Genomic DNA, 23,993 nt, shown 5'->3' with positions numbered 1-23,993 from the left:
CAGCGGGGACCCTGGAGGTGAGATGTGGGCTAAACCTTACCCAGGACGACCACCCAGATTCTGGAAAGCCCCCAAAGACCTGGCTGGCTTCGAAGAAACCAGAAGCCCTGATGGTGGGGGGCTGAGGACCAAGTCTGAACCCTGGGAAACAACCCCAGTGAGTGGTGGGAGGGGGCTGCCAGGGAGCTCAGGGCCTGCTCTGTTTCAGTTTCCCCACATGCAAAGTTGATCTCTGAACAACCAGGGCCTCTGCTGGGTCCGACTCTGGATCATCCTAAGACCTCCAAAGTGGACACTAAATGAGTGTGGGGCTTTATGGATGATGTGGGGAGAGGGAGTGTTACAGAGGCCGGGGGCCCCAGAGACCCTGAGCTGGGGCCTCTGCCAGGCAAGAATAAGCCCAGTACTCATTCGTTCATTTACTCTACACATAAGACGACTTCAAAAATTTCCTGGAAAAATTCCATTTTTTCTTTTAATCCGCGAACTTTTTGAAGCTCCCTGGTATTTATGGAGCCCCTGGGAGAGGCGTGGCTGACCAATTTAACACAAGTAGGATTTAGCAGCAGGTAGGTAGTTGGTGTGGGGTGTTCCTGACAAGGTGGGTTCAGGGAGGCCTAACAGGGAAGGTGACAAAAGAGCTAAGAACCACAGGTGGGGGTGGGGCTGTGAAGACATCCGGAGAGGGGACTAGGCAGAGAGCACAGCATATGCAAAGGCCCTGGGGCAGGGCTGGGAGGAACTGCAACAGGATGAGCGATGGAGACGGGAAGGCCTGCTGCGGGGAGGACTCCTACTTTGATTTGAGGAAGGTGGGCGCCCTGCAAGGCTGTGGGAAGAGGAATGGGCCTTTTTTCAGGTGCTCACGGGTGCCCTCTGGCAGCTTTGGGAGGAACAGACTGAGGGCGAGAGTGGGATCCGGGATGCCAGGTCGCAGGGCACTGCATGTGCATCCTGTCTGGATTCCCTTTTGGAAAAATCAACTCCTCCAGGAAGCCCTCCTGCCTGCCCGGCTCCCTTGCCCAGTGAGGTCCCTCCCCCTATGCTTAGGACCGGGCCAGGCCTACATAAAGCTTTCGAATGGCCCTCCACTGCCTCTTAGGGGCGGGGGAGCCTGCTGAGGTGGGTTGTGAGGTTCCAGGCATACAGTGGGGGTTGGGACCGGATGTGCTGGATGCCCCCCAAAGGTACTGCGTGTGGGGCGGGGATGACATCTGCTCCTCACAACCTAGTAAATGTTTACCACTAGGGGGTCTGGGTTTGGGGGCTCCATGGAGCCCAGTGGGCAGCCCCTACTCCTGCCTTTCTGGGGAACGGGCTGCAGGCGGAGAGGGGATGGTAGGTCTGCAGGCTGGGACTGGGTGGGGAGTGAATACAGACCCAGTGTTCTCTGACACTCTGTGGGGAAACTGAGGCTAGGAGGTGAGAGGTGCTTGTCCAGAACCCAGAGCTGGCTTTGAACTTCCCTGGCTCAGCACCCTAAAATTCGGTGTGTAGGGCCCCGAGATACAGCGCAAAGTTCTGAGGGGAGGAGGCGGCTGGACCTCCGCCCTTGTCCGGGGAACTGGCAGATTCTACCTCCTGCTGACGGTGGCAGCAACAGGCTCCACTTGGGCTTCATGCGCCTTTGTGAAAAGTCCCCAAAGCCGTTATTTCCGCTTGCTAGGTGAGAAAGCCGAAGCCTGGCGTGACTTCATGTTGTGGCACGGAGCCAAAAAGTGGGGAGAACTGGGATTCGAACCCAGGATTGGGAAGTCTTCTTGTTTGCTTGGTGTGAGGCCTCTGGGCCGCTCCCTCCCAAAACAGAAGTGTGTCGCCATCATTTCCTAGGAACCCCACAAATACCCACAAGGCCGAGCTCGCCTTGTGAGACCCCAGTAGGAGTCAGGGAAGGTGTGGGACCCCCGGTGGGGGTACCTTTGTTGTTGGGAGCACCCAGGGTTCAGACTGGCCTGGGAGGGCAGGCAGTTCGGTGTGACATGACCTAGAACGTTGTCCACACGCTGGAAATGAGGTTGTGGAGGCGGGGGCGGTACCCCTGGCCCCTCTGTGCTGGCTCGGGGCTACTTTTCACTAAGTGTTGACCTCATAGATGGGAGGGAAAGGGGTCGGTAGACTCAGATGATGACAGGGTCACCCGTGGGGCCACGGCACTAATTTATGGCCGTCCGTGTCGGTGTGTCGGAGCGCCCCGCGCTGGGCCTTCCTTTCTGGCAGTCCCGCCGTAGTTCTGGAAACCGATCTGGGCGGCTGTGAACATTCCGGGGCTGCCTAAATCACTGGCTGACAGGCGCCGCGGGCCAGGCCTGGGACATTGGCTCGGCGGTGCTGGCGGCGGGCTCTCTATAGCCGGCTGGCCAGCCAGCCACCCACCTGCCGTCCGCCCGGTCCGGTGCGCTCCAGCGCCCAGGAATGTGGTGACATGACATAACGGGTGGTGGGCCCGGGCCTGTTTCCACTCGCTCTGTGGGAACTGGGGAGGAGGGAGCAAGGGAATGAGTGGTGAACGATGGTCCCTGACACGTGTGTGTTTGTGTGTGTGTGTGGCCGCTACCAGGTGCCTGCACATGTCACCCCTGGGGGCCCCCTACACCCAGGAAGGGACTGACAGGGGCTTCCTCTGCCCCTAACTCCTATGTGGGGCAGCCCCTAATCCAGCATAATCTCCCTGTGTTTCCCTCTATGCCGGAAGTCCCCAGCCCTCCAGGATCAGGGGTAACTGAAGCAATACACACACACGGTTTATTTGTAGCCACATTTCTCCTGGCCAGAACAGGTGGCCTCACACCTTGGGCTCCACAAACACTTTCCAGCCCTCCAGCTGGCCCATCTTGACCAGGGCAGCAACTGTGCCCATGTACACGCAGGATGCGGCGCCGACACCATAGCTGTGCACTGCAGAGAGGAGGGGGAAGGGCAGTCAGGTGTGGGACCTAGCCCCACTGCCCCCACTTCTCTGACCAGGGCAGGCTCACGGAGGCAGTTTGAAGTCACTTGGCTCTCCAGCAAACCCACAAGAGGGCACCAGACTAAAGGAGGGTGAACTGAGGTTCAGAGGGACTCAGCTGCCGGCCCCAGGGAGCAGAGACCCCGCTGACAAGTACTCCCACCCGTGCTGCCCAACCCCCCACAGGCTTGAAAGGCTGAAGCCTGGCCTGGTGCTAGGGAGCAGCAGAGGCAGAGGGCACGACTATGGTGTCTGTAAACGCAGCACAGAGGAGCCCAGGGGCTGGAGGAGGACACCACGCAGCGTGAACTTGGAGGAGCGCGGAGGCGGCTCAGGGCAGGCACAGCCTGGCAGAGACCTCTCCATCCACCAACCCCAGTCAGGGATGGGTAGATGGCAGGTCACAGCCAAGGTGCTCACCGTCTGCCTCGCTGGACCTTCTGAGGGTATCACAATAAGGGTGTTTCACCCACTACCTGGGCCTGCCAAGCTCCGTTTTTCTAACGGGGACAGGGCTCAGCAGCATAAATCTGGGCAGGTTAGAGGTACAGGCTGACCAGGGGCTCAGTACCTGCACCTGTCCAGTGGGAGGAGGCCCTGTGGGTTCTGGGGCTTGGGCTAGGGACAGGTAGTAAAGGCCTCATTCTCTGATAAGGGTGTGGAAGACAGAGCAGGGGGCATGGGGTGTGAGGCTGGCCCTCGAAGCAGGGAGTACAGCCCCTGTAAAGGCCCTGGGACAAGAATGGGCGGAAGGCCAGGTGGCTGGGGGAGAGGGGAGGAGGGAAGGAATGGGAGAGGCCAGGGCCGTGCTGAGTGTGGTGGGGGCCATGGTGGGCGTGAGGTGACTTGAGGCAGGTGCTTAGGAGATGCAGCTGTTCCACTACTAATGGGTGGGGCCAAGGTGCTGGGGAGTGCTCTGTGCCTTCCGCCCTGCCCATCCCTTGCCCCCCTGGGTGCTGGGTGAAAAGGAGGAGCCCCACTCACTGCGCGCCCCCAGGGTTAGGCCCCCAGCACAGCCTCCGATGAAGTAGTTCAGGGGGTCGTCAGGCTTCTCCCGGACCTGGGCGCTGACGCAGGAGGCAAGGCCAAACACGGCGCCGATGGCGGCTGTGGGGACACAGGGCGGGGGTCATCGTGGGGATTGGCCCGTAGAGAGAAGTTTCTGATCTGGCCTTTGCAGATGCACTCTGTCTAGCTTGGAGGTGATCTCTTGGGACCCCACGTGACCCTGCCCCCCCACCAGAGGCTCACACTGTGGAGCCCAGCTGGGAGTTCGAGGTGAGCAGTGGTGGCCATGGATGTGGGACAGGAGAAGTGAGGGACACAGAGGGTCAGGCAGAGTGCTAGGGGCGCTCACCTGCGGTAAACGTGTATCGTCCTGCCCTGGCCAGCCCTTGGAAGAAGGAATCCGGGGGATTGAGTGAGAGGCTGTAAGCAGAGGCAGCAAGACCTATAAAAGGAGGGAGGCTCTGCTCACATGCCTGGTCTCCGCTCCAGGGAGGGGCTTTCTCTCTCTCATCATCCCCACGACCCTCCAAGCAGCTGGAACACCAGCCCCCGTCCAGACATGTAGTAGTGCAGGGCTGGGATTTGAACCCGGGTCTGCCAACACCAGAGGCTGACTCTCATTTCCTGCCTCCTCTCCCACTGGACCCACAGCACAGTGCTGACTGAGAAGAAAAGGGTGGGTATCCCACACTTGTTCACTGGCCAGTAGCAGGACATGGAGCCCACAGCCCTGGGGCCCACAAACAAAGCAGCTGCGCCCCCTCAGGCTCTGGTGGCCGAGTCCAGCTCCCAGTACCACCACATTGTGCTCTGAGGTTATCCTTGGCAGAGACTCTGCTTGTGTCTGCCAGTCCCCTACACCCGTGTCCAGCTCACACCTGGATGGAGCAGCTCCCCACACCCCCAGGCTCTGGCAGACCCAGCTTTCCCGGTCTACTGTCCTTGGGGCCAGTCTGGACATGGGCTCAGGCCCATCAGACACCCCACAAAGTGGCCCTGCTCAGAGTCAACAATACCCTTTCCTCTCCTTATCGCCCCCCAAAGCCCACTAGGTAAGCCCAGCCTACAAATGCCTGAACTGCCATTTGCTATAGGGTACCACCTGCTTACCTCCAACAGTCTGATGGACTCAATCCGTTAATGACCCATTCATGGGAGGGGAGGGAAGGGGACCATAGGGACTTCTCTAGGGTCACCTAGCAAGGCAGGATTGGACCAGGTGGGTCTGATTCCGCCCCACCCAGCCTGAGCTCAGATTCTGTCTTTGTGAACCGCTGTGGGAGACCGTTCACCTTCAGAGGAAGCCTGGGATACCCCCATCCCCACCAACTGTACAGATGTGGAAATGGAGGCCGAGAGACGAGGAAAACAGACACATATAAAGTCTGCAGGTCACTGGCTCTTCTGTCCCCCAGTCCTACAAGGAACCTTGGTGTCCTTGCTCGGCCCAAAGAAGTACCAAGACCCGCCCCGGGCCCTGACTTGGGTAGGGCCTGCACCTGGGATGCCAGGGTGACTCAGATGAAGAAGCCAGCAACTCCCCCCTCATCCTCAATCAAACCTCCACAGACAGACATACAGACTCTTACCCTGAGAGGTTTAATCTGAAGAGGCACTAACTGGGGGGGGAGGGGGGGCTGAGCCCCATATAAAGTTCCTGACAAATGCAATTGCCACCTAGACATACAATAACTTCTGGAGGTAACCTCGATACTCCCCCAACAGCCCACAGACTCCCAGCTCAGGGACCACACTCAACATAGTCATTGGTGTCCCCCAGAAGTCCCTAAATGGGAAAGGATCGCCCAGGAGACCCCTGACTGACTACTCACTCTCCCTGGTCACCCCAAACAGCCACCCACCGTCCAGTCTGTGAATAGGCCCCTTCTCCACCTGCTGGCTCCTGTCCCCTCCCTCAGACACCATCCAGACTGGCAGCTGCACTCACCAGCCAACTGTCCACCCAGTCATCCACCCACCTAGCCACTCAAGGGGTCCATGAAATGCTGGACTCTGCTTGCCTTCCAGACAGGATGCATGAGTGAGACGCAAAGCAGGCTGACTCTCAGGTGGGGGCGGGGGCAGTGAGGAAATATGGGCAAGGTGAGTGTCACATGTACAGGGGTCCCTTGGAGTCCTGGGCACCTGGGGGCACTTGCAGATGACAATGATCATCAGCCCGCTAGGTTCTCTCAGCGACTCCTGGTCCGGACCCCCCAGAGGCCCCTCACTGGGAGCCATCCCTCCCAGCCCCAAGACCAGCTCATTCCCCACTGGCCTCCATTATGGTGCGTCAGTATGCACACGCACACCCTCTTAACACATGCGTGCATTCTCACATACTCACACACCCACACGCACGCTGGCGCACACGTCTCTCGAACACAAAGGCACATGTCCAAGGTACTACCCTTCTCAGTTACAAAACCCCCCCAAATCATCCGCCTCTCAAATTACTCTCCCTGCTGGTCTAGCACAGCCTCACTCAGCCCTCTGGCTTTAATTTACCAGAGGCATGACCATGACCCCACAAAAGTTCTCTAATGATGATCGCCACTTTTCCTTGTCAAAACCTGGCAGAACAGCTTCCCTGAAACAGCGACCCCCCGACTTGAACACTACCAACTTTCCAGCCCACTGCGATGCACACTGGAACCCCCGCCCCCCAACAACCCATCCTTGGGGCAGACTCCACATACTCCATCCCCTGGGTCTTCCCCTCTCCCGACTACCTCCAGTAAGGACCTTGTGGGAACGTTTCTGGCTGGGTGTACATCCCAGTTCTAAACAACCCTGGGGCAATTCACATACCTCTTGGACCCTCAGTGTCCAACTCCGGGCAATGGGGATCATAACGGTCAATTTTACTAAATACAAGGAGGCTTCAAAAAGTTTGCGGAAAAAAGGTACAAAAGATACATGGAATTTTACATGAGCTTTTTGAAGCCTCCTCGTGTACGGAAAATGGTGGTGTTTATTGGCGGCGGGGGGAAGGATGTTGCCATCCGGTAGAGTCCTACGTATTCTGTATCAGAGTAGAACTGTGCTCCATAGAAAAGTCACTGGCTGACTTTTTTGGAATTAGATCACCAAGCCTTTCTTCAGACCCACCTCTGGGTGGACCTGAACCTTCAATCTTTCAGTTAGAAGCTGAACATGACTGTTGAGCACCCCGCAGGGACTCCAGCCATCACTGTTGTTGGCAAATGCCCGTCAAGGTGGTTCTGCCTCACAGTGATCCTGTGCACAGAATGAAACACTGCCTGGTTCTGTGCCAGCCTCCTAACGGTTGTTACACTTGAGACCACTGTTGTTGGCACTGTGTTAATTCATCTCACTGAGGGTCTTCTCTCCTTCTCTGACCCTCCACTTTATCAAACATAATGTCCTTCTCCAGGGACTGGTCCCTCTAGATATGTACCCAGTGTGAGAGACCAAGTCCCGCCATCCTGGCTTCTAAGCAACATTCTGGCTATATTTCCTCCAGCACAGATTTGTTCTTCTAGAAGTCCATGGTACTTTCAATATTCCCCAACACCAGAATTCAAATGCATCAAATCTTCTACGGTCTTCCTTATTCATTGTCCAACTTTCACATGCATATGAAGCAATGGGAAAAAACCATGGCCGGGGTCAGGGACTCAACCTTAGTTCTCAAATTGTTATTTTGCTTTTTTTTTTAAAACACTTCAAAGAGGTCGTTTGCAGAATTTTCCAATGCAATACCTTGTTTGGTTTCTTGATTGCTGCTTCCATGAGTGCTGATTATGCATCCAAGCAAAATGAAGTCTCTGACAACTTCAATCTTTCCCCCATTTATTATGGTTACTTATTGGTCCAGATGTGAGGATTTTTACAGAAGTGCAACCTGGACTGAAGGTGTAGTCTTTGATCTTCACCAGTAGGTATTTTCAGTCCTCTTTGCTTCCAGCAGCAAGGTTGTATTATCTGCATATTGCAAGTTGTTGATAAGTCTTCCTTCAATCCTGATGTCAAGTAGTTCTTCATATAATCCAGCTTCTCAGATTATTTGCTCAGCATTCAGGTAGAGTAAGTATGGTGAAAAAATACAACCCTGGCACAAACCTTTTCTAAATGTTAACCACTCAGTGTTCCCTTATTCTGTTTGGATGACCACCTCTTGGTCAAGGTATAGGTTCTTCACGAGCACAGTGAAGCATTCTGGAATATGCATTCTTCCCAATCTTATCCATAGACTGTCATGATCTACACAGTTGAAAGCCTTTACATAGTCAATAAAACACAAGTTAATATCTTTCGGTATTCTTTGCTTTCAGTCAAGATCCATCTGACATCAGCAAATGATATCCCTCATTCAAAATCCACTTCGGAACCTGGCTTGAGTTTCTGGCAGCTCCCTGTTAATGTACTGTTGCAATCATTTTTGAATTATCTTCACAATTTTTTACTTGCATGTGATATGAATAATATTATTCAGGGATTTCCACCTTCCGTTGGGTCACCTCTCTTTGGAATGGGCACAAATGTGGATTTTTTCCAATCAATTGGTCAGGTAGCTGTCTTCCAAATTCCTTGGTATAGCTGAGTGAGCACCTCCAGGGCTGCGTCAGTTTGTTGAAAGATTTCTCCATCAGTTCTCGGAGCCTTGTTTTACGCCAATGCCTACAGTGCAGCTTGGATTTCTTTCTTCAGTGAAATTCAGTGAATTGAAATTGAAATGGTTGAACACCAACCATTCCATTTTGGTTCCGTGCCTCTGTGTATTCTTTCTATCTTCTTTTGATGCTTTCTGCATCATTCAGTATTTTGCCCACGTTGTTGTTCTGTGCCATCGAGTCGGTACTGATTCATAGTGACCCTGTATAGGGATTCTGAGAGGCAGCTGGTGGATTTGAACTGCTGACCTTGTGGTTGGCAGTACAGATTTCGCCTACAGAATCCTTCAATATTGCAATTTGATGCTTGAATTTTTTCTTCTGTTCTTTCAGCTTGAGAAATGCTGAGTGTGTTCTTCCCTTTTGGTTTTCTAATCCCAAGTCATTGCACATTTCATTCTAATACTTGACTTTGTCTTCTTGAGCTGACCTTTGAAATTTTCTGTTCAGCTCTTTTACTTACTCATTTCTTCCATTCATTTTAGATTCTTTACGCTCAAAAGCAAGTTTCAGAGTCTTTTCTGATATCCATCCTTGTCTTTTCTTTCTTTTCAGTGATCATTAGGTCTACCTACGCCAAATGCCTCCCAGTGAAGACTGAACCTCCTCCAGGAGCTGGAAATGCAGAGATGGCTCATACCATCACATCTTTTTCTCAGAAAAAACTAAGAATTAAATTAAAGGAGACCGTGCTAGTCTCCTCACAACTGGACCAATAAGATTGACGTGGCCAACAATTCCATTTTATTTAGATCCACTTGCCCATGGAAGCAGCAGTTAACCAATTAAATCACATATTGCATTGGACAAATCTTGCAAAAGACCTCTTTAAAGTGGTCAAGAACCGAGGTGTTACTTTGAGAACTAAGATGCACCTGACCCAAGCCTTGGCCTTTTTAGCATCATCATATGCATGGGAAAGCTAGGCAATGAATAAAGAATTGATGCCTTTGAATGATAGTGTTGGCAAAGAATGTTAACTATATCACAGACTGCCAGAAGAACAAACAAACCTGTCTTGAAAGAAGTACAGCCAGAATGCTCCTCAGGAGTGAGGATGACGAGCCTTCATTTCATGTATTTCGGACACGTTATCAGGAGAGACCAGTTCCTGGAGAAGGACATCATGCTAGGCAAAGTAGAAGGTCAGTGAAAAAGAGGAAGGCCTTCAACAAGATGGATTGGCCAGTGGCAGCAGCTGCAGTAGGTTCAAATATAAGAATGGTGTGAGGATGGTGCCAGACCAGGCAGTGTTTCGTTCTGTTGTGCCTAGGGTGCCTATGAATCAGAACCAAGTCAAAGGAACCTAACAGCAAGTCGGTGAGACACTTGGGGCTGCTATTCTAGGGTTATGGGCCCCTTCACATGGTCCTTGGGTGGTCTAAATGGTTTGTGCTCCATTACTAACAGAGGGGTTGAGGGTCCAACCCACCCCACAGCACCACGGAAGAAAGGCCTGGCAATCCACTTCCACAAAGCTTACAAGCTTGAAACCCCAATAGAGCAGCTCTACTCTACCTAAGGGCTGTGAACCTTAAGGTCAGCAGTTCGAAACTACCAACCACTCTGTGGGAGAAAGATGAGGCTTTCTGCTCCCGTTAAGATTTACAGCCTTGGAAACCCTGTACAGGGTTGCTATGGGTCAGAACCAACTAGATGGCACTTAACAAGAACAACTCTGCACATGTGACGTCACTATAAGTAGCAATGGGCTAGATTGCTGTGTCCTTTCATGCCCCCTCCCAGGATGTCTCTGAAGTAGCTTTTGACCCACTCCCTAATGGATCTCATCAACTCAGACCCCATGATCCTGAAATGAACTCGTCCCACATCCAAAGTTCCCCTCATTGCTGTACCCCTGGCAGACACTTCAATAACGACCCACTAAAATCTCAGACATCTCCTTGCAAAACCTCATGACTCAGTAAATCCTCTGGTTGGTTAGTGGTTGTGTGCTGTGGAGTCGGTTCTGACTCATAGCGACCCTGTGTAGGGTTTCTGAGGCTGTAACTTTTTACCAAGGAGCTCTGGTAGCGTAGTGGACGAATCGGGCTGCAAACCGCAAGGTCAGCAGTTCGAAACTACCAGCTGTTCCCTGGGAGAACGATGAGGCTTTCTGCTCCAGTAAAGATTTACAGCCTCGGAAACCCTGTACAGGGTCGTTATGAGTCGGAACAGACTCCACGGCACATAACAACAACTTTTTACCGCAGCAGAAAACCTCATCTTTCTCCCGCAGAACCGCTGGTAGTTTCGAACTGCTGACCGTGAGATCAGCAGCCCAACTCGTAACCACTACGCTAACAGCGCTCTAGTGATCGCCTCACCACTAACCTCTTTGCACCTCCCCAAAGTCTCAGCAACCAGGGACCACCCAACCTTCGACGACCCCCGACAACAGCTTGTCACAGGCAAGACCACCTCTCCCCGCACTCCGACTCCGCCAGACTCACCCCCACAACGTGCACCTCCCACAAGACCTCCTGAGCGTCCCACGGGCGTCGCAGACACCTCGATGACGACCAGGTGTGACCGCGAGGCCCTCCAACCCCTTCCCGCACCACCGTAGCCCTCTGGGGTTGTCCCGGAGTGACCCAATGACCTCGCCTTGCCCTCAGTGCTCTGGGCCCGGCGGGCGCTCACCGGTGGCGCCGCCGATACTGGTGCTGGCATAGGCTTTGCGGTGGCACTCGGTACCATCAGGGATGTCCTGGTACTGCTGGAGCAGCAACCGCGCCATGGCCGCGCACCACGGGACCCGCACAGCAGCCAAACGGGATCCGCGCACCCAAGGGCAGCTTCTGCTGACTATCGCGAGACTTCCGGGACGGCGTGCCAGCAACAAGCACGCAACTTTATTGATCGCCGCCAACACGAACAAGAGCGCTCGCATGCATCGGGGGCGAGGCTGGCGGAAGGGCGAGCGAGTGCACCTAGAGAAGGTTTCCCGAGGGGAAAGCTGAGGCTCACCAAGGTCTGTTGGAGTGGGGAGCCCTAGGTTAGGGAAGGGTTGACTGTTGGCTGTGGGGCCTAATATAGAGGCGTGGTCTAATATAGAGGCGGGACTGTATGTAGGAGCTAGACCTATCCGCAGGCACAATCCAGGGAAGAGGCGGGTCTTCATGTGATAGGTTTCTTGTAGTTAAAGGCCTTCTGTCTGTTCTGATTTACATACACCAGAACGGAAACATTGCCCAGTCCTCACAATCGTTTGAGGACATTGCTGCTGCCTGTGTGTATATTATCTTGTTGTGGGGAGGGTCTTCCTCTTTTTCGCTGATCTTTCACTTTACCCACTTTTCCCACGGGCTGGTCTCTCCTTATAACACGTACAAAGTATGAAAGACAAAAAAACAAAACAAAAACTAAGTATGAAAGACAAATCACGCCATCCTAGCTTCCAAGGAGCCATTGTCGTTGTATTTCTCCCAAGACAGATTTCTTCATTCTTTTGGCAGTCCAGGATACTTTCAATATTCTTTGCCAACACCATAATTCTAAAGCATCATTTTTTTTGTTGTCTGATTTCCTGAAAGGTGCTTCCTTGGACATTGATTGTGAATCCAAATAAAATTAAATCCTTGACAACTTTATTATTTTCTTCGTTTATCATGATGTCTATTGGTCCAGTTGTAAGGATTTTTGTTTTATTTACATCCATACTGAAGGCTATATTCTTTGATTTTCATCAGTAAATTCTTCAAATCCTCTAAACTTTTAGCAAGCAAGGTTGTGACACCTACATAAGATTGTTAATAAGCTTTTTTTCCAATCCCGATGCTGTGTTCTTTTTCACACAGTCCCACTCCTCGGATTATTTGCTCAGCATACAAATTGAATAAGTATGGTGAAAGGATGCAGTTCTGATACACACCTTTCCTAATTTTAAACCACGTACTACCCGCTCTGCGAACCGCAAGGTCAGCAGTTCGAAACTACCAGTTGTTCCGTGGGAGAAAGATGAGGCTTTCTGCTCCTGTAAAGATTTACAGCCTCGGAAACCCTGTATAGGGTCGCTATGGGTCGGAACCGACTCCTCGGCACATAACCACCACCACCACTATCCACTAGTTCTGTCGGAACAACTGCCTCTTGGTCTGTGTACAGGTTCCACATGAGCACAATTAAGTTTTCTGCAACTCCTTGCAATGTAATCCTAATTTGTTATCATCCACACAATCTCATACTTGTGCATAGTAAATAAAAAATATTTAAACATCTTTCTGCTAGTCTCTGCTTTGGGCCAAAATCCATCTGACACCCCTCAATGATGTGGTTACGAATCGGGCTGCGAACCTCAAGGTCAGCAGTTCGAAACTACCAGTTGTTCCGCGGGAGAAAGATGAGGCTTTCTGCTCCCGTAAAAATGTACAGCCTCGGAAACCCTGTACAGGGTCGCTATGAGTCGGAACCGACTCCACGGCACAGAACCACCACCATTGATGGGGGGGGGGGAAGCCTGTAATTAAGAAGATGCATAGCAGGGATGGGGCCATTCCTGTGTGGGCACAGTCCCTGCCAGTGGCCAGTCTGAGTCTCGAGCGCCTATTTTTGGGCGGGGCCAGGATCAGTGGGCGGGGTCTAACGGAAAAGTGACCAATCCTGGTGCTAGGATCTTAGCAGGACGTGCCCTCAGTCCCACTTAATTAGGCTAAACCCTGAAGACATTTGCTTTCGATTGGGGGCGTGGCCACACTAGAGAAGAGGAGTGATTTGCCCAATCCGCGGCTATACGATTGCCTAAGGGGCGCGGTCTGACAGACATGACCAATCACTATACCTAGATTGGAGCCGAGATCCCGCCGGGGGCGTGGTCAAATAGTTTATTCTACGGGTTCGGAGCTAATTCTGCTGTGCGCTTTTGAGTAAGGCGGTACCCGTATCGAAGGCGTGGCCAATCGTTGTGCCTGAGTCCGGGGAAAGTCGGAAGAAAGCGCCCTGACTGTGGGCGTGGTCTATCAAGACTTTGGCCAATCCTGGAGTTAGGCTGGGCTCAAGGGCGGAGTTTTAAATGCCTGAATCAGTATGTCCATTCGGGATTGGCCAAGTGGCAGCATCGATGGACCCAAGCGTGGCACCAGTAGTGAGGTTGGCCCATAATCGGGCTGTGTTTCTGCTGTGCGTAAGGTTGCTATGAGTCGGTACCTACTCGATGGCACCTAACAAGAACAACAACAACAACAATTCGGGTTTAAGGAGGCAGCAATGGGGGCGGGGCCTAACGGGACGGCAGCCAATCGCGCCGAGGTCCGGAAAAAGACCGTGTGGGGGGCGTGACCCTCCTGGAGGCGGTCCCGGACCGGTTCCGGGCCGCCCGGGGGCGTGGCCGGGCCTGGACAGCAGCCGGGGCCATGTCCGCGCCGCCCGCCCTGCAGATCCGGGAAGCGAACGCACATTTGGCGGCCGTGCACCGGCGCGCGGCGGAACTGGAGGCGCGGCTGGAGGCGGCTGAGCGCACGGTACGCGCCCAGGCTGAACGCCTGGCCCGCCAGGATCAGCAGCTGCGCGCCGCCCTGGACGAGCTCGGCCGCGCCAAGGACCGGTGAGACCTGGAGGAGGGGAAAGGGTGGTCGAGCTGGCCATGGAGAAACAAGAACGGCAGGAGGAACCGCGTGCATTCATGTTTCATTTCCCCCAAAGCCCCCCAAATCTTGGCTTAGTCATCAGTGTGTAAAGTTCAAGGAGCCCTGCGGGCGCAGTGGCTAAGGGGCCTGGCTGTTCACCAAAAGTTGGCCTTCCGACCCCATCAGCTGCTCCGCAAGGTAGAAAGATGGGACTGTCTATTTTTATAAAGATTTACAGCCTCAGAAACCTTGTGGGGGACACCAGGAGTCTGAATCAAGGACACCAGGGGTTTGAATCAATTGGATGGCTGTGGTTTTATATGATTAAGTTCAGAGATTTTAGTATGGGTTTCGGACTTAGCATAAAACAGTCCATTTCCTCATAAAGCAAATCGACTGTGGTCAGTGGTTGGGGCCTTCTTCCGAGTGTAGGCGGTGGGAGCCAGGCAGGTTTTTGAGCAGGGGAGGAAACTCTGAGGCACACCGGTTAAGCATTCAGCTGGAAAATCCTATAGGGCAGTTGTACTTTATCACATGGCATGACCATGGGTGGGAATCGACTCAATGGCTTTTGACAATAAGCAACAACAGCCTGCAGCTGGGGATGGAAGGGGAAGGGGCCCGTCTGTGCCTAGACAGTGGGAGGTGCTGAGGGTTAGATGAGAAAAGATGAATTCAGAACCAGACAACCCCGCCTAGGCAGCTACCGTGTGGGGCAGCCATGGTTGTGATTGTGGGGGCACATGGGGCTGAAAATTTGGCGGTTCACACCCTCATTTCCCCAAGCTGCTCCTCAGGAGAAAGACCTGGGAATCTGCTTCTGTAATGATCAGTCAAGAAATTATGCAGTGGTATTGTCACATGGAAAGAGCTCTGGTAGCGTAGTGGTTATGAATCGGGCTGCGAGCCGCAAGGTCAGCAGTTTGAAACTACCAGCTGTTCCGTGGGAGAAAGATGAAGCTTTCTGCTCCTGTAAAGATTTACAGCCTCGGAAACCGTATGCAGGGTCGCTTATGAGTTGGAACCGACTCCACGGCACATAACAATAACAACAATTGTCACATGAATCGAGAATGGACTCGCAGGTGTCTAACTACAGGACCAGCAGAGGCAGTGCTGAGGAGTAGGGACGTGATCCCCACAGTGATGGGGCAGAAGCAGGGGTGGGTCCCTCGGTGCCATCACCAACTCTGTCTCTCTGCCCCACAGTGAGATCACCACTCTGCGGGAGCAATTGCTGACCTCTGAAGCTGCTGTCCACAGCCTGCAGGCTGCCCTTTGCCAGAGGGATGACCTCATTGGGCAGCTGCAGACCCGGGCCAAACTGCTACAGGACATCTGCTACCACCGGCCACCCCTGGTCCGGCTGCTGGCTACGCTGGCTGAGGCTGAGCGCCTGGGACCCCTGCCAACCAGCGACCCTGGAGGGTCGAGTCCCCCGCTTGTTAACAGCACTGGGGAAGAAGGTGGCGAGGACCACCTGCTGCCAGCGGTATTTGGGACCACGGTGTGAGCCCCAGATCGCAGATTCCAGAATGGACATATGGGGCCCCTACAGGGACTTCTGCTGCCGTGGGTGTCCTTGGGAGTCACCAGTATCCTAGAGAGAAGTTCCCATGCTGAGCCTTAATTCTGTCTACGCATCAGAGCCAACTAGAAAGCCATAGTCTCAAACTGCCAGCTCGTGGGCCAGATGCAGATGGTTAGCCTTGAAATTCTTAAGAACTCTGATTATTAATCACCTTCATTGAAAAATTGGCAAGGTTAACACAGAAATCCCGATTTTAGCTTCAGACTTTACCACAGCTGCCTGGATCTGAGTTGAGGCTGTCTTCTTCAGCAGGGTGTGAGTTTTAGCTGGGCCCCTTGCCTCTGTCTTGTCCCTGAAGCACCTTGAGTTTAGGACACCCTTCTGAGGATACAGTGGTTAAGCATTCAGCTGCTAACCAAAAAGCTGATGCTGTTGTCAGTCTTGAAATTAGTTACTCACACTAGTTGCTCTGAAGGAGAAAGATGTGGCATTCTGCTTCCAGAAAGATCTACAGCCTTGGAAATGGCTACAGGGCAGTTCTACTCTGTCTTAACACGGTTACCATGAGACAGAACCAACTTGAAGGCAACAAGTTTTCAAATTCCACAAGAGTTTTTCTGACCTTTTTTCTGATTCTTGTTCCTGCTGAGCACAACACCAATCCCCAATCTGAGAGCTAATGCTTTCTCTTACTTTATATCCAGACCACAATGGGAACTTCTAGCCTCATGCTTTTGTATTGGTTATATGAAGGCATGTTTTTAAATCCTGAGTTTGCTTTGCTGCCCTCCTCTCAGCCCTTGGCTCATTAGGAAGAGTGGGACAGGCAAGGCTTGGTTCTGAGATGCAGGTCGCCAGGCTGTTGTGCCCAGACTTTTCTGGATGGTGTTGTGCCTCAGGGCCTTTGCACTGGCTGTTCCCTGTGCCTGGAACACTCTTCCCCCACGTCCTCATGGATGGTTGTCACTAGGTCTTTGTTCAGATGTCACCTTCTCAGAAAGGCCTTTCTGACCACCTTATCTGAAATTATTCACACCCCCAAGACTTGTTCTTTATGAAACTTACAACCATTTTCCCTCCCATTGTTTATTTAACCCATCATTGTTCACTATGAGGGCAGGGGATTTGGTCTGTTGCCATCTCTGCTGTTACCAGGGCCTGGCTCACATTGGGTGCCTGGTATGGACAGACAGGATGGCTGTGTGGGTCTTAAAGGGAACCAGGGCCCCAGTATACCTAACAAATTCTGATTCAGCTTTTGTATCCCCTAGAGAGAATGTATTTTTAATACTCCTGTTTCTCACGGTCCTTTTTGGACCGTGACATCCAGCACTCTACAGTTTTATCAAACCAGGGAGAAGAGTGACTATGTCCTCTTCAGCCCCACCCAAGTGCCTAGCCTGGTCAGCAACCCCTTCGAGGGTGCCTCGCTCAGGAATTGTCACACAGGGCTCATGTCCGCCTGGCAAGCTGTCCTCAGCCCGCAGGACAGGAACTGCAGTCTGGTTATTTAACAATGGCCCCTCAGTGCAGTTAACAACAGCCCCGTTTTCTGCTCTGGATGAACTGAGGGAGGCTGTTTTTCCAAGGGGGAAGAACTGGCCAGCGCCCGTCATGTTCAAGAATAAACCACATGCTTTTAAGACCAGACTCCTTCATCCTTTCTCCCTGGTGTGGGGGTTGAGGGGAGTCATTTGTGTCATCATTGGTCCCCTGCTGGGCCAGGAGCCATGGGGAATAGTCACCGGAGCTTGTGCTAGACCTTCTACAGATACTGTTCCATCTCAGAAGCCAGCTAGGGCTATTTTCCCATTTTATAGCTATGGAAACTGAGGCTCAGAGAAAGTTGAAAAACGGCTTTCAGGTCAGGCAGGCCTAGTCAGTGTTTTGTGGTTATTGTTGAAATCTTCCTTAAAATGCCAGAACAGAGCGCCAATAATTGTAATGTTTTACACACACACACTAAATGCTCAAAATGTTCCTGAGAACATATAACCAAGTCTTTCTCTGCTGATCTAAGGAAATTTTGCACTATAGCAAGTTATCTGCATTTTTGCAGCAAAACACAGTTTCCTGAAAACCCAAGGGTACAAGGACCGTGGAACAGAGCGTAGTGCTGGGTGGCTTGTCATTGTGGATGAGTCATTTCTGACTGAGATGACACCTTCCAACAATAGAGTTGTCCTGTGTGTGAGCTAAGCACCAGCTTCAAAAGGTCTACAGCGCCTCCTGGATCTGTGCCAGTGGTGGGTCCCCCTCAGAGCCACACTCCCTGTTCTGGTAAACATGTCATCAGTCCTGCCTGTCTGTGTAGCCACCTCCATCGGCCTGCGGTGATGGTGACCTCAGTTTCTCAGGTTGGTGTTGGGCTGCCTCTGACATGTACCCCAGGGTCTCTGCCATATCAGCTTGTTACCAGTAAGACTGCAGAGAATGTGTGATAACCAGAAAACCACCAACCAAAAGAGAAACGCTCCTGGTGGAAGATAACGTTGACTGTCTTGATGCTGTTCTCACAGGTTCTGGAACATTCCACTGGATTGGGCCTGGGTAGGTCTTGGCTCTTTCAGAAGACTGTCAAGCCTGGCTCTGGCTGAGCTGTGCCCTGAACAGGGAGGGGATGGGGCTAAAGGGAAGCACGGTGAAAGGAAGGGCCACACAGGACCATTGGACAGGGCATTGTGCTTACCTGTGGGGTCGTGGCTGCCCAGGGAATTCTTGGTGACCTGGTTGGACTGGGTTTGAGATAGTTTGGATGGAGTGAGAGTGGCAAAGGCAGGACAGCCCTGGCACAATGAGGGTTACAGCTGGGCCCCTCCCACTCTCTAGAGTCACCATCTCTTAGCAACAGGCTAGCCAGGCAGGACGCATCTGCTGTTATCGCACAGGACAGACGCAGGCCAGGTGAGCCATCGTGGGCCAGCAGGGAGTCTTCCCCAACCCCCGCCGGGCCTCCACTGGAAGCCCACCTTGCCTCTCTCCCTTCTAGCATGGACACAGCCGATGCCACTCTGGAGACGCTCCGGGCACAATGCCTGGCCCGAGGGGCCTCGGGTATCCAGGGCCTGGCCAGGTGAGCGTCCTGTCTCCTCCACCCTTTCTGTTTCACCTAGCCAAGGCTACCCCTTACTGTGCCCCTGCCCCAGGTTCTTCCGCCGCTTGGACCAGGACCGGAGCCGCACACTGGATGCAGCGGAGCTCAGGCGGGGCCTGGTTGAGCTGGGGATGCCGCTAAGCGAGGTGGAGGCGCAGGCGGTGTGCCGCCGCTGGGACCGCGATGGCAGCGGGACCCTGGACCTGGAGGAGTTCTTGCGGGCTCTGCGGGTGAGGGGCTGAGTGTGGGGCAGGGACACATGCCACTGGTGAGCGCAGAGGCAGATGGGGGAATGCCTGCTAGGGGTGACCTTCCAGTGTTCTCCAAGCCCTCCGTCACCATCCTCCTGGCCCCCCAGCCCCCCATGTCCCAGGCCCGGGAGGCAGTCATTGCAGCCGCTTTTGCCAAGCTGGACCGCAGCGGTGACGGCATGGTGACCGTGGAGGACCTCCGAGGGGTATACAGTGGCCGCAGCCACCCCAAGGTCCGGAGTGGTCAGTGGACGGAGGAGGAGGCGCTCCGCAGTTTCCTGGATGTCTTCGACTCCCCCGACAACAAGGACGGCCAGGTGGGTGCCTCTCCATCCCTCCCCATCCTGGTCCCCCACCTCTCCTCCTCACAGCCTACCTGTCCCCAGGTCACGCTGGCAGAGTTCCAGGACTACTACAGCGGCCTGAGCGCCTCGGTGGACACGGATGAGGAGTTTGTGGCCATGGTGACCAGTGCCTGGCGGCTGTGAGGCCCCAGTGATACCCAGGAAGGGGAGGGTCCCTGGAGGCCTGAATGAAAAGCCCAGAACCGGCTGGACGGAGGTTCTGTGGCGAGCCCTCCCCCTGTTGGACCCCCACTGTAGATACCCTTTCACAGTGCCTTCCCATACCCACCCAGTGGAGCAGCCTGCTCTCCCCAGGGCCTCAGGGTGTCTGCACAGCACTGGAGCTGAGACGGGGCTCCCTTGAGGGGCCGCCACGTCCTCTGTCCCCACAGTGGTGTCCCGAGGCCCTGGGGCATGCAGGAGGTTAGGGTTTTAGTTAAAAGTTTTAATGTCGTTCCCATTACATTTCATAGGACAATCTTACATAAATGTTCCAAACACGTGGGCGTGGTCTGGTTTTACTGTCACTAGTTGGCTAAGGCTTAAAGCAGAGACGTGACCAGATCTCTGGATGGCCTGTGGAGTCTTCCCGGGGCTCGGCCGGGCTGGGCTGTGTGTGGGCCGCTTCTGAGCCCACCACAGTGAGGGGCTCCGCTGAAGCAGCAGCTCCCCTTAGGAGGGGCTGGGTGATGTTGCCTGCTCACGGCAGACATTCTGGGCCTTGTGGGCGGATGGCCATGAGGTGGGCACCACCTGCTATCTGGGACTGGTCAGTCCTCTTCCCATCCAGGAGGCCATGCCAGGGAGGTCCCCAGCCCCACAACACCCAGGGCTGGGTGAGGGTGGTCCTGCGCTCAGCGGGTGGCTGAGCAACATAAAGTACAGGTGGGGGCGGGCTCCCCACGGCGGCCTGCTGCCCTGCAGGCCCAGGAACCCGAGGCATGGAGAATGGTGCCGACGATGGAGCATCTTCCTTTAGCTCAGAAACCAAAACCCGCCCTTTGAAAATAAAAAAGATCTGCAAAGTATGAGCCCCAGTGGGAGTGGGGGCAGGACGCCGGGCTGGTCCAGTGAAAAGCGTGACAAGTCTTGATGTGCCATTTCAATTCAGAGGGGGAGGAGGCATGTCCTGTGTCTGCTCATCAATATGATGAGGTCTGGCGCCCAGGCCGCCCCAGGCAGTTCCGAGTCTGCTTTGGGACAAGACGTGCGGATCCCGACTGTGGCGACCCAGCAGGGGTGTGGTTCCGAGTCCGCGCCCCGACGCTGCTGCGACAACGCTGCTGCAGGGAGGGGCGGGGGCGGGCAGACAGACGGACAAAGCAGCAGCCTGCGTGGTGGCCGGCCCGCTATGTGCTCCCGGCCGTGGGCCCATCACCTTCGTCACCAGCACCTGGAGGACGGGGAGAGTGGCCCTCAGTTCTGCTCCCACCCAGGACGGCTCAGGGCCCTGGACGAGGGCACCTACTACAAACCATAGGTCACATGGTCAGGACAAGACTCCTGAGGGTATGCCCAGGCCACCCTGGCCCAGGTCACCACCCCAGCACACCCGACTCACCGCCTCCTGCGGCCCCCGATGGGGCCAGCACATCGTCGTCGTCACTGTCGTCCTCCTCATTGGAGGGGGCCACCCCTGGCTCAGGGACGGGGGCCTTGGCCTCCTGCTCCTGCTCCACCCGGCTGCGTAGGGCCAGGATGCGGTGGTGCAGGGCTGCGTACAGCTGGCCCGTGTCCTTGGAGCTGGCCTAGGGTTGGGGGGGGGAGGGGGTACTCTGAGGCTCTCGTCTGAGGCTAAGGACCTGGGGATAGTTAATGCTGGGTTCTGGGGACCACGGGTCCCACCTCCTTCTGTGGTCGGAAAGACTGCCGCGGGAACCATCCCTTCTCCACATGTAATATGAACACAGGCCCCCGAATGCACCCAGCTCTCAGGAGGTCTCCAGGGGTTAGGGAGGGAGGCAGAGTATCCCCGGGAGGAGTTGCTCACCGAGATGAGGAAGACCTTGACGCCCTGGTCCTCAGTGTCTGTGGCCGTGACACGCACGCTCTTCTCACTGGCCTTGTCAATCTGCATCTGTGCCCACAGCTTGGTGTTGAGGATCAGCCGAAGGCTCCCCTGGGTCCGCATCACTGCAACGAGCAGACGCACGACTCCAGGACCGGCCTTCTCCCCTGCGCCAGGCTGCGCCCCAGACAGGGGCCAAGATGGTGGCTCCTTTGGGGAGGAGGCAGGGCCGGATTTATGTGTACTCTCCGTACTGACACCCAGCCATGGGTGGGATGTCTCGTCTACAGCCAGTGTTGTCCCCAGAATGTGGGGGCCCTGACGAGTCTGTACACAGGAGGCCTTTTTCTTAGTTCCGGTCAGGGCCCCCATGCTACATGGGATGTGGGTGCATCTGGGGGGGGGGGGGGCTTGGGGCACCTGCTGGGTCCTGGATTCCCTTAGAGCTCCGGGGTCTGACTGTGCAGGTGGAGGAAGAGACCCTGAGAGTCAGCGGGGTAGCTGAGGCAAGGCCACAGCTCAGTGGGGAGGAAGAGCAAGAAGTCTGCGCCCCCCTACCCCCTGCCCCTGAGCCCCAGTCCTACACTCACGGTGCTCACACAGAGCTAGAAACTTGTAGTGTAAAACATGAAACCTAAATCCAGAGGATGCCCGCGTCCAAATGGGAGGGCCATCCTTGGCCTTTGAGGTTTCAGGTCCCGCATGGGGGAAAACAATGCTTACTTAGAGGGTGCAGTATGAGCTACTAATGGGCCAGACATGGAAGTTTCTGTAAAGGCTGGAAGATGATTGGAATTTGGTAAGAGAAAGAAAAAAGAGAAAACACACATTTCACATATGCGCACATACATAAGTTGTGTTGGCTTTCTTACACACACGCACACCGTTATGGACTGACTTACGTTCCCCAGAGGTATGTGCTGTCCATTTTACCCCTAATGCCTGTGGTTAGAGCCCCAAATGGGGGTGTTAAGTTCATGAGGCAGGATTAGCATAGGGAGTATTCTGAGTCAGCGTTTCTGGAGAAATCAGATTAACCCAGAAAGCAGAGGTGAGAGGGGTGGAGAGAGAAGCTACGCCACATGGGGGTCTTTCAGGGAACCAGGAGCACCTTTAGAGTAAATATTCCCTTAGAGTTGGAGCTCTGAACTCACACTTTTCACCTTTTAAATTGTGAGAAAGGAGTCCTGGTGATGCAGTGGGTTAAGTGTTGGGCTGTTTAGTGAAAGACTGACAGTTTGAGCCCATCAGCTGCTTTGGGAGAAAGACGAAGCGGTCTGCTCTTTACATGTACTCTGTTCAGCAGAGTCACGGAGTTGGAACCGGCGTGACGGCAGAGGAACAGGATCGCCAGGTCTAAGTCAAAGCGGCCCGCTCGGCCCTCTGTGAGAGCGGTACTCAGGATACCCAGGAGGAGTCTGGGGGCTGCTGTAGAATAAGCACTGGACTACTAACCACAAGGTCACCAGCTCAAACCCGCCCAGCTCTGCTGGGAAACCCTCTCCAGGGTCCCTGTGGGTTGGAATGGATCCAGTGGCACTCAACCACCACAACAGGGGGAGGGGTACGACCCACTCACACAGCGTTCCTGGTGCTGTGGACCGGGTGCTCTCTGCTAACCGGAATGCTGGCAGTTTGAGCCCACCCAGAGGATTCTCGGGTGACGTCTGGAGATCTACTTCCAAAAACATCTATCCTTGCCACACACAGGCTCACCAAGAGTCCAAGCTGACTCTACAGCAACTGGAACTGTTTGGATGTGGTTCTGTTGTGCACAGGATCGCTCTGAGTCGGAAGTGACCTGACGGCACCTAACAACAACACATACATACATATGCCATATATACATAGCATAATAAGCACTGGACTGTGAACCAAAACGTCAGTGGTTCTAATCCACCAGATGCTCTTGGAAACCCTACACAGAGTCATTATGAGTCTGAACAGACTTGACAGCAGCAAACACCACCACCATGTACCCATCCACATACTGGTATGGCACTGGAGGGAAAAAGCACTGAGTTGGTAGCCTCAAGGCTGGCAGTTGAAACCCACCAGGAGCTCTGGGAAAACCTATAAAGGGTTACTACGGGTAGGGAACCGAGTCAATGACACTCAACAAGAACATACCACAGTGGATGTCAGAACAGACTCTGAAACTTGCTCTCGAGTGCAGAGAAGCTGAGAGAAATGATCAAGTAAAAGAGCTGAACTGAACATTTCAAATAGCTGGAGAACACAAAACTATTACCATGAAAGGTGCAAAGACCTGGAGTGAGAAAACCATTTCTCAAAAGCTGAAAAGAACTGAAGAGAAGAGTCAGGCCCTGAGTTACAATATTAAAGCTCCTCTGGGCAAAATACTGAACCTGCTGTTCAGCCGCTTCCGGAGGCAGGAATGATCACTGACTGAACGCCAACTGAGATGGTCCAACACACGGATGCCAGCGCCGGATGTGAACTCACTCATCTGTGTCAAGAAACCTGGAATATAGCTACGTGGCAACCAACTCGGAGATTCATACTGATTCCCATTCCAAGGAGAGCTGAGCCAATAGAAGCAGGATTCACCTCTCATTCCTATCACATGCACGTACAATTCTGATGAC

At 53.9% G+C, this 23,993-nt stretch overlaps 4 protein-coding genes across 5 annotated transcripts in view; 2 read left to right on the top strand and 2 right to left on the bottom strand.

Moving 5' to 3' along the window:
* Positions 1-2,782: 2,782 nt before the first annotated feature.
* Positions 2,783-11,332, bottom strand: NDUFA11 (NADH dehydrogenase (ubiquinone) 1 alpha subcomplex, 11, 14.7kDa). Its single transcript, XM_006868895.1, has 4 exons — positions 11,236-11,332; positions 4,305-4,397; positions 3,932-4,054; positions 2,783-2,895 (listed from the first exon to the last, which is right to left on the bottom strand). Exons 1-4 carry the CDS (start codon positions 11,330-11,332, stop codon positions 2,783-2,785), a joined length of 426 nt encoding a protein of 141 aa, XP_006868957.1.
* Positions 11,333-13,943: 2,611 nt separating this feature from the next.
* VMAC (vimentin-type intermediate filament associated coiled-coil protein) lies at positions 13,944-15,669 on the top strand. The gene is made up of 2 exons (XM_006868894.1): positions 13,944-14,134; positions 15,366-15,669. The coding sequence occupies exons 1-2, from the start codon at positions 13,944-13,946 to the stop codon at positions 15,667-15,669; spliced, it is 495 nt and encodes a 164-aa protein (XP_006868956.1).
* A 3,008-nt stretch (positions 15,670-18,677) lies between these two features.
* CAPS (calcyphosine) lies at positions 18,678-19,520 on the top strand. Of its 2 annotated transcripts, none has more exons than XM_006868893.1 (4): positions 18,678-18,760; positions 18,834-19,011; positions 19,140-19,265; positions 19,419-19,520. In XM_006868893.1, the coding sequence occupies exons 1-4, from the start codon at positions 18,678-18,680 to the stop codon at positions 19,518-19,520; spliced, it is 489 nt and encodes a 162-aa protein (XP_006868955.1). The 2 variants fall into 2 exon arrangements, with proteins under 2 accessions (XP_006868955.1, XP_006868954.1); XM_006868892.1 differs by having other exon boundaries at positions 19,140-19,349.
* A 1,205-nt stretch (positions 19,521-20,725) lies between these two features.
* The window catches only part of RANBP3 (RAN binding protein 3), a 43,438-nt gene continuing 40,170 nt past the window's right edge, over positions 20,726-23,993 (bottom strand). The window contains exons 14-16 of the mRNA XM_006869022.1: positions 21,367-21,509; positions 20,938-21,124; positions 20,726-20,769 (exon numbers count right to left, since the gene is read on the bottom strand). Of these exons, the coding sequence (XP_006869084.1) occupies positions 20,726-20,769; positions 20,938-21,124; positions 21,367-21,509 (374 nt within the window). The remainder of the gene's footprint in view (positions 20,770-20,937; positions 21,125-21,366; positions 21,510-23,993) is intronic.

Source organism: Chrysochloris asiatica, unplaced genomic scaffold (assembly GCF_000296735.1).
Source record: "Chrysochloris asiatica unplaced genomic scaffold, ChrAsi1.0 scaffold00125, whole genome shotgun sequence".
In the NCBI taxonomy this organism is placed as follows: Eukaryota; Metazoa; Chordata; class Mammalia; order Afrosoricida; family Chrysochloridae; genus Chrysochloris; species Chrysochloris asiatica.
This window is presented reverse-complemented; position numbering and strand designations above follow the sequence as displayed.